The following is a 9,971-nucleotide window of genomic DNA, read 5'->3' on the forward strand; positions in this document are numbered from 1 at the left end:
AAAAGCACGTACAATCTCATTTTTTCGATCCACAAGGCTACATGTGATCGAATTATATTCCCAATATTTTTTGGGTATTCGGAATGGAGCACACCATATGTGGGAAAATGTTTCACATTCGAGCAAACTCGAGCAAATAAAACACAACAGGTACATTGTTCGTTGGGTTGTATGAAATGGAAATGTTGCATATTTATATAGCAAATGCAAAAAAAAAAAGAAATGTTACCCATTAGTAAGCCTTCGTTTATATGCATATGCAAAACATTGTGTATATGTATATAGTGCTACTCAATATGATAATGTCGCAGTAGTACTAGCAGCAGCAGCAGCAGGAAAAGCAACTGCATTAGCTTTCGCAGCAGCAACAACGACAAATTCCACAACTTCCGCTACGCAAAACTAGAAACGAACAATGCTCATCCATTCTGCCGTTTACACAAATGCCTGGCTTTTGCACACAAATAATAAAGAGAATCGACATTAACGCTTATTTTTTGTTTTCGGTAACGCTTTGTGTTTTTAGTGTCATCGCACTCATGTGAAGTTTGCGTTGTGATGCAGATTATGATGATGATATGTTATTCAAATGTTTCTATTCGAAAGTGTGATATGCTGCTACGAACTGTTTTCAATAACTATCAACTGTAACAGAATCGGATATACACTGGTAGCCAAAACCAAAGCAACTGAAATTGCAAGGATAATAAATGCAGCATAACTTATTCAAAAACATATATATCGAGTTGATTTTTTCATCAGGATATACACTGGTGGCCAAAACCAATGCAACTAAAATTGCAAGGATAATAAAGGCCGCATGACTTTTTTCAAAAACAAAGATATCGTGTTGGTTTTTGTCTGTTTTAAATCGGGTACTTATAAAAAAGTATATATACAATATTAATTTTAATGTAATTAATTAAATTTGATATAAAAAATAATGTATGGAAAAGCAAATTATCTCAATTTTTGCTTGTACAAAAGTAAAGCAACTCTACGGTACAAACCGATGAGCATTAAAATGTTAGTTATTCACCGTCAAAATTACAATGATTTGGTTTATACAACTATTACGACTCTTATAAATCATTTTTAAAAGGATTTTTCATTTTGACTTACTGTCAAATATATATATATATATAAAAATGGCAAGAAACAAATACAGTACATCTATTAAACAGCAAATTATCACAGAAATTTGTTTGAGAAAAATAGCGAGGAAGAGCTTATTTTATTTCTAAAAAAAAAAAAAATCTGAAAGCCAGATTGCCTTTCGCAAAATTTCACACTATTTGTAATCTGACTCAGTTGACAAATATTAATTAAAGTTATTGAGAAAGTCCAAAAATGAAAGGCTCATGTCACAGTATTCCAAGGGTACTAGAGGAGAGTCAAAAATAGTATTGTTTTTTTCTTTTTATGGAATTCGATATATTTACGAGATTCATGAAGTAATGGGGTCGGATTGCCTATACAAATGTGTTGGAAAACGCTTTTGTTTCCTTCGCTGAAGAAAATATACCCCTTTTTGGGTGTGTCAGCTGGCAATTGCTCGATTATTAGTTTTTTTTTTATTTGGAACCGGTGTTCAACCGAAATGGCTTCTTCTTCAAAAAATTATTAAAAAGGATTAAATTTTTTTAGTTAGCCCTCTTTTTCACAAATATTCAAAAACTACTTTGAAATTGACCCATGTGACTACTCCATGGGTCAATTTCAAATCATTTAGACTTTAAAATTTTTAATTATGTATTTGATTAACATCGGAATTCGGACATGGCTAGATCCTTGGGCACACTACTCTACTTCTAAACTTAAGTTTTGCATAATCTGTAGAGTGAGTTCAAAAAAATTCTATATTTTTCTCAAGCATTACGCTCCAGGACACAAATAAAGTTTTAATTACCTATTTATTTCATTGTGCCACACGCACATATCAATATGCACCATCGTTCCTCCCTATGTAGATACTTGTGTATCAATTGGTCTGCTTGCAACATTTTGCTTTCGACACCGTTTAGTTTTTGTTTATCCATTGTTTTTGTTTTCTTATTTAACAAACATAGTTTTTAGCGTATGCGTGTGTGTTCCTAATCTTCACGTGAAAACGAAACATAAACAAACAATTCTTACTTTCTTCGTCGAAAGTAAATATTTGCCCTCCAAAACATAGTCAATTTTTTTGTCGTTGTCGTACCCTTAATTTATTGTTTTATCTACAAGCTACATGAGTATTAAGAGAATTTTAGCGAAATTTTCCTAATTCAATTTCAACATCCTCGAATAGCACATCCCACTGTGTGTATATAATGTAAATATGGATATGGTGTACAAATTACGGCGAAGCCATGACTACAAATTTTTATTAAACATCCCCACAAACACAACCACCACCCCATCTTGATATTTTCTGTTGTTGTTTTTTATTTTTCTTTTATGCTTTTGCATGTAACATGCAATGTGTTTGTATTTTTTTTTTTTTTGTTTACCCCTCCTATGTTGTGCTAAATTTACTCAATGTTGTTAATTTATTGCCTCTAATGTGAATCATGGGAAATAAATCGACTTTTTTAAATATTGATTATTTCAATATCAATGGTGTAATGCCAATTTAGGAAACTGTTCGTACAAAGTTATATTAATTTGGATAGTACATGAACATGTTTAGTCTACAAACATGGACATTATTCGTATTAGAATAGCTAACAAAGCATTAAAAAAATCAAAATTTGTTTCTTTGCGGAAGTAGAAGTCGAAACAAATATTTTTACAACAACAACAAAATTATTGCTTAAAAATGTTGGAAATTAATCAGTCTGTAGAACTATAGCTTTCATAATTAGCTATTAACACACTTGTTGGCCAACATATTTCGAACGTCCCAGTTGTTCCATAGTAGTATATAGGTAGTTACTTATTTTATAGATATAAATTCTCGAATGCAAAACAAAACAAAATAATTGTTTTGTCATTTTGTTTGGACTTTGGTGCAATTAATTTAAGAAGATAACGGTTTATATTAAATAAAAAACAAAACATTTTTTGGAAGCGATATCCCCTTAAAAGAAAGTTATTATGTACTGTAGTCAATGTTAGCATCAGTCCATAAAAAAAGTTTGAAGTTTGCGGGCGATCTGATCCTATATTACAAAGTTTTCCTTTAGATATTCCATATTTCAGGATGTATGGATTTCCAAAGGGTCCCTGTAAAATTTTAGAAGTCCATATTTAAAGAAGTATGGACTTCTGCAAAAATGAGAACGTCCACCTATTCAAAATGTATCTATATTGAGAATTACTCTGGTGCCCATTGCGAATTTTTAAAGTCTTGGATATACAAGGGTCTCAAGCCAGTATGGATTTCCGTAAGAAAAAATATATCTTTATATCAAAACGATCCGTGGGGCCTAAATTTAACTTGTTCCAAAGTCAGAAGTTGGTAGGCAAAGCATTGATAGCAATACAAATCTCTACCCTGCCTAAAACCAATTCTGTATAGGAGCACGTTTATTTATTAATCCACTAAAGTTATCAATAAGAATTGTCCCTCTTACCTCTTTTGATATGTTTGTGATTAGTCGGCAGTCGGTCTTCTTGTATTATCCTCACTCAATAAATTCATCAAAATATAGATTGACATAAATAAAAAGTTGTCAATAAGATTGTGTATGGTTACACCAATTTCACTATTATTTATTTTATTGGAGGGTTAGTTGCGGGCAGGGCACGGCGGCGGCGTCAGTGAGCAAGTGTACGAGATATTTTACGCGCATTCAATTAATTTTGATGTCCATTAATTTGTTGTTTTCCCTCCAAACACAGCATATCAAGGCTCCCACTCTACTTCTTCGTTCTCATGACAGGGCTGAACAACAGCTTATTCCTTGTGGGCATAGAGGAGAAGCAGTACTTCAAAAACAATAAAAGACCAACACAACAGAACAAATTGAGTCCGAATAATAACGAACGTTGAAAAAAAGATGACAACCGGAAGATTTAGATGCGGGTTTAACAACACAAATGATGCTGGAGAGTCGTTGTTGGTTCAAGAAGATATTTCATTTCAACCCAAGTAGTAATGTGGCGAACAGAATTAAAAAAATCAGCAGATTTGTTGCCGTTTGCCACTCTCGTTTACGTTGCGGCGCTGCTGGGCGTCAGCAGAACATATTTCACTTGTAGTGTCGGTCGTTTATGAAAAGATCGATCTTAACTTTCACACGCGGTACTCTTGTCATAAAAATTTTCCTCCGATGCGGCGATGTGTTTCTTAGTACATTTTGTACTCACCCCGCCACACAAAAGGGTCTCAAGGATATTTATTTATAAATTACACTGAACACTGTGGAAAGTACTAAAAATAAATTCAGCCAAAGGAAGGGGACGACGTTGGCAGGCAGGCAAGCAGTCAAAGCAATGAATGCAATTGTAAAGATGAGTAATCACAGCCAGGCCTACTTGAAAAATACGCACAGCAAGGTCTTGTTTATTTTATCTTTTTATTATTTTCTTTGTAATATTAAAATTGCCCAATAATTTTTTTTACGTTTCACTTTACGTCGCCAATTGTGGTGAGAAGGCCCACCTTATTCTTATTACACACTATTTCAGCAATAGCACAAAAAACAGAATATACCACAGATTTCAGACACTTCACGTTCAAGGAAATTAATATGAAATTAATCAATTGTTAGAAAACAGAAGACAGACACATTATTCACGTTTCAATCGCGTTTCTGTTACATAAATTGTCAATTGAACAATTAAATTAAATCACAAGTAATAATAAACACTAGAGTTCAACTGAAATTCGGGTAAGAAAAAAACAGAATTCATAAAATCGGAAAAAATTGTAAATTTGTTCGTAGTCAAGCGATAGTTGGTTGTACGTCAAAGAACCGAGTTACACTAAATAGCCGTGTGACGGCGGCGAAGCAAATGTAGGAAACGGCGTTGATGAAACACCATCATCGATTATATGTGTAATCGATAAATACTTAAAATAACACTTTTGGTCTGTTCCCCTACCAACACCTGCAATAATTAATTTTTTTATATAAAAAAGTTGTACAAATTAGTAGCATGGCATAATTATACAAGGTAGTCTCATGCGTCATATGTTTCCGAATTTTTCATAAATTTCCTTCTGGCAGTATAGAAAAGTAAATTTAAATGAAATTAACTTCCTTCGAAATGTACGCATATCATGTGTTCAGTGAAAAAATTCCTAAATAATTTATATTTATAAATATTTTAAAGTGCCCTGACTCTAAAACTTAAAAAAAATAAGATATAACAACCATGGTTAAATCTTGGGAGTAATGTTCAGCTTTAGAACGCACAAAACTGGTAAAACAATGAATCAAATGAATTTGACAGTCAATCGAGACATCAGCTGTTCTAAATAGACTTCCTATCTATTACGCCATAGTCAAGATCTATTAATAAGGTCACTGCATCCAAGATTTATTAATAAGGTCACCCAACTAGCGAAAGTCAGCTGTTTTTTCTTAAGTCGAATGTCAAAAATTTGGCTTTTGTTTACGTTTTCAGAATGGAAGTCAATTCACAATGATGGATTTTGACAGCAGACTTAAGAGCAGCTGATATCCAATTTGTCTTCCTGGAGTACCCTTGATTGCAAGGTATATTTAATAAGGTAGCCGCATCGGGCCAGCTGTTGGACAAATAAATGTCAAAAATGTTGTTGTAATGTTGAACGAAAAAATTAAAAAACAAAATTATAAATGAAAATCTCCGAATTTCTAATAGCTTTTTTGGCAATACTTTTATTAACAGTTTCTACAAGAATTTGTGTAAAAAAATCTTGCCAATCTGTTTGTTTTGGCAAAATATTTTTGACATATCAAAATACAACAACCGATGTTTGTTGTAGAAATTCGCCGATGCGGCTACCTTGTATATCTACCTTGCTTGATTGCATCATGCCATGGAATAAGGCGAGCAAGCGAAAGCGTTATTTTCGCTTGTGAAATCGTCCCCTTGAGAATGTACAGAATAAGGCTGGTTATAAATAGGCCATGTATAATAGAAGGAGAATTTTTTTCGCTAGTGACATATATCCCTATCAAACGCCGATTTATAATAGTATTATAAATTATTGAACCCGAAATAATTTTTAGTGACAACCGAAGTTGAATATATTTATATTTAAAACGCTCTTATATCTGTTCGCCTTTCTAAGACCTCAACACATGTTTTTGGTTTGAAATTTACAATTCCCAACTCTTTTAATGACTTCATTTTGTCCTCCAACGATGTATCTTCACTTTGCAGTGTCTCATGTAATAACATTGCAGTGCCAAGAGCAGCATTTAACAACTTATTAGCATCATGGATTCTGAAATTTAGAGAAAACAATATATATTCCGTTTCAAGCAACCGCTGTTTAGACGAAGAAATTGTCATACCTCTTGAATAATAAATCAGGCCTTCTGCAATATTGACCAAATAATGCAAATAAATTACGTGTCATATCATAATTAAATTGAGCTGCACCTGCTGGAGAAAATTTCGTATTCATGATCATACTATCCAGCATATATGCATCAATTTGCTGAGCTATTAATCTCAATGTAATATTGAATAGATTCGCTGACAATTCCCGTTCCAAATTGTGTAGAACAGTTACCATCACTTGAAACATTTCTCCGGCACTTGGTGATAATATAAATGGCTCTTTATTATTTTGATCTGGCATGGTGGGCCAACAATCGTGTCTGTAGGGCATTGACTTGGCCTTTATTTCATTGACGGCTTTTGTGGCTAGATTTTTCAATAGTTTTTCGGTCCAATGTTCAAGTTCGGAAACTGGATTTTCAAATACCGAATTGATTTCTTCAGCATTGGGTCCAACCAAGGCTGCGTGTAAATGTAGATAATGGACATTTTCACCCCACTCACTTAACACCATTTTAATGTAATTAATTGCATTTAATATGGGTATGCTCTCCACCATACCGCTGCTATGAAGTTGAACTAGGCGTCGTCGAAAATTATCTATCAATTCAAGTTGTAAACTTAAAAATTGTAATTGGTGCCCCGGTTGTATTAAGGAATAATAACGATCTTTTATGGCCTCTAGCAGTCGTATAAATTGATCTGCACATTTGGGAATTTTTAATTCATCATCATAGATATTGGGATCAATCAGAAGCCAAGGATTTTCTGCCTGCAGAATCATATCCATTTTTTCGGAACAAACTAGAAACGGATGGAAACAGTAGTTTTATAAATTAGTTGGTCACAACAATATACATACATCTTTCTTCCAACGATATCCATTTGAGTAAATACACCGGTTGTGTAATCACACATATGGCACTGGGAAAGCTGGCTGGATAACCAAAGTTTTCTCTTAACTCCGCTTCAAATGCTAATGTTTCATCTAATAGATGAGCAAACAGATTTTCATCGCGGCTTATTTCCTCAATGTCAGCTATTAGTTTTTCAATGGTCAATTGAACTAAGCCGCGCATAAACTCCAACTATAAAAATATCATTGAAAATGTCATTTGTGTACTGATGTAATATATTTACCCTGATATTGAAATCCAGCTTTCCTGCTTTAACTGCGGATGTTTGGAATGTTTTGCCAATAAACAAATGTGTCTCTTTACCCCAATTTAAGATTTGTGTAAAAAACCATTCTGGTTTGTCGAGGCGATTTGTTTGCTTAACACCTGTGAAGTGATACATGAATCTGAAAAAGCAAAGATAATTTTACTAATTAAGGGAATTTAATATCGATCAATGACAACTAACCGTTGCCTGTAGGGGGCCACTAAATATTTAGTTACTGTCGACAAGGGCTGGCATATAATGCTAGGCGTAAGCATTTCCAGTTGTTCAGTTTCTTCAGCTGGAGATTTTAACTGGAAAAAATAGTAATGACAATTTTTTTTGTATATCTCAACGGAAGGTACAAAATTTGTATGCTTACCAAAAATAAATATTCAGCTAATAATTGTGCTTTGTTTATGTTATCAACTGATGGTTTAATTAATAGCGAATCTTGCTCTTTTTGTCCCCATTTTAACGATTTTAAAACATTTTCAAATTCTCTGTAACAAGAAAAAAATATTTAGTTGGGTACTTATAAGTTCATTTATCATGTAAGCATACTTGGCAAATCTCTCTTTTAGTAAACCATGCCAATGAATAGCAGTTTGTGTGGCAAATGTTCTAAGAAATGGAGCTTCCACAGAGCTAAGTCGACCAACAACACTGTGCTCAAAATCACCTTCTTCGTATAAATTCAGATAAAGATTAACCATTTTAGCCTCATCTTTACCATTTATACATTGTGTCAGGGCGTTACTGAAATAAATAAGGTATATAAAAAATATAATTTAATAGTGTTTATATACATAAAGTAATTGTTATAATATTCCCACGTATATTACAAAAACTGCTTTACGTTTGGCCGGGAGAACATATTTGTATACCTTTAACAATGAAAAAAATAAATAAACAGTAAGGAACCGATTTCAACGAAACTTGCCAGATATTAATTTATATTTACTTCGGTATATTGTACAAAATAGTGCGCCAATCGAACAAATTTTGGGTCTGAACCAATTTGCACGAAACTTAACACACACTATTCCAGCCTTAATTCAGTACGTTATGTCAAATTTCAAAATCTGAATCGATTTTTACAAAACTTAACACACACCATTCTAGACTTAATTTAGTACGCTATGACAAATTTAGTGCAATTCGAATGACTTTTTTCTACCATTCACATTAAATCGGACGAAAATATATATGGGAGCTATATCTAAATCTGAAACGATTTTCACGAAACTTAACACACACAATTCTAGACTTAATTCAGTACGCCATGCCAAATGTCGTTAAATTGGACGAAAATATGGGAGCTGTATCTAAATTTAAGCCGTTTTTCACGAAACTTAACATACATTATTTTAAACTCAATTCAGTACGCTATGCCAAATATCGTATAAATGGAATGATACCGATAATTACTCTTCTGTTTAGAGAGTATTAAAATATATCCCAATAGCCTGAAATCTCTAGTAAATTTCGGCAGTTCCAGTAGATAAAATTACAGTAATTTGGCGAATCGATTCCAGAACAATTTTCGGATGAGACTCTCCAACCGAAAAATCTAAACCCGTTTGAGAATTTGGTATATTGCTGCTATATAGATATTTCCTTGTGCAGTTCTTATTTCCTTATGTAGTTCTTATACAAATAAATTACCTGATTTCCTGTATATCCTGCACAATACGCAAATATTGAACCAACTGCTGCAATTTTCGGACTTCTTCTAAATCCGGCTTAACAGCAGACAATGCCTTATTCGACTCTCTGATGCGTTCAGCAAGTTTTTTACCAAACTCCTGCAATTTGGTCATTTGGAAGTCTATGGTATCACAAGTTTGTTTCTCACATTCAAAGGCCGATTTGAAACTGGAAACATTATTGGGCTCTTCATAGCTAAGCTAAAATTCATCACATTTAGAGACTACTACTAAATACAAAAGGTTATTATATATATGTGCATACCTTTTCCCGTAGTTTTTCCAAACGAGACTTGTAGTCTTCAACCAGCAACGATGCTCTGTGTAGTTTTTTGAAATCGCTGCCAATTTCATTATTAATCCTCGATAATATACGTTCTTCAATTGCATAATTGGCCTTAGACATTTTTTTCGCGGTGTGTTATTTGAAACGCAAGACAATTCTTGTGAATAAAGAAAATATAATTTCTAATACCAACTAAATTGCCTTCCTCAACTAGTAGTACTACAGCATAGGTGGTAATCGTATACTATATTTAAACTTTATAAAAATATCTTTTTAATGAAGTAATCAGAAAACCAATGATGCCTCTGATCTTCCTCACAATCGATTTATTGTAAATAGACTCCGATAATATCGTCCAAATTGAGAAATTGTCTGTTTTAATAAATTTTAAC

General features: G+C 33.2%; 1 protein-coding gene across 1 annotated transcript; it reads right to left on the minus strand.

The window, feature by feature from the left end:
• Positions 1 to 6,174: 6,174 nt before the first annotated feature.
• LOC133325637 (RINT1-like protein) lies at positions 6,175 to 9,699 on the minus strand. The gene is made up of 9 exons (XM_061534358.1): positions 9,559 to 9,699; positions 9,253 to 9,494; positions 8,149 to 8,343; positions 7,967 to 8,087; positions 7,789 to 7,898; positions 7,564 to 7,726; positions 7,286 to 7,511; positions 6,435 to 7,227; positions 6,175 to 6,364 (listed from the first exon to the last, which is right to left on the minus strand). Exons 1-9 carry the CDS (start codon positions 9,697 to 9,699, stop codon positions 6,175 to 6,177), a joined length of 2,181 nt encoding a protein of 726 aa, XP_061390342.1.
• Between the last annotated feature and the right edge of the window lie 272 nt (positions 9,700 to 9,971).

Source organism: Musca vetustissima, unplaced genomic scaffold (genome assembly GCF_032173495.1).
Source record: "Musca vetustissima isolate MV318-11 ecotype Yass unplaced genomic scaffold, APGP_CSIRO_Mvet_v1 utg13690, whole genome shotgun sequence".
Taxonomy (NCBI): Eukaryota; Metazoa; Arthropoda; class Insecta; order Diptera; family Muscidae; genus Musca; species Musca vetustissima.

Coding starts and splice junctions, on each gene's coding strand:
- LOC133325637 (XM_061534358.1), bottom strand. CDS start 9,699: ATGTCTAAGGCCAATTATGCAATTGAAGAACGTATATTATCGAGGATT. Junction 7,899..7,966: donor TAGCTGAATATTTATTTTTG/GTAAGCATACAA, acceptor TATTTTTTCCAG/TTAAAATCTCCAGCTGAAGA. Junction 6,365..6,434: donor CCTGATTTATTATTCAAGAG/GTATGACAATTT, acceptor TCTAAATTTCAG/AATCCATGATGCTAATAAGT.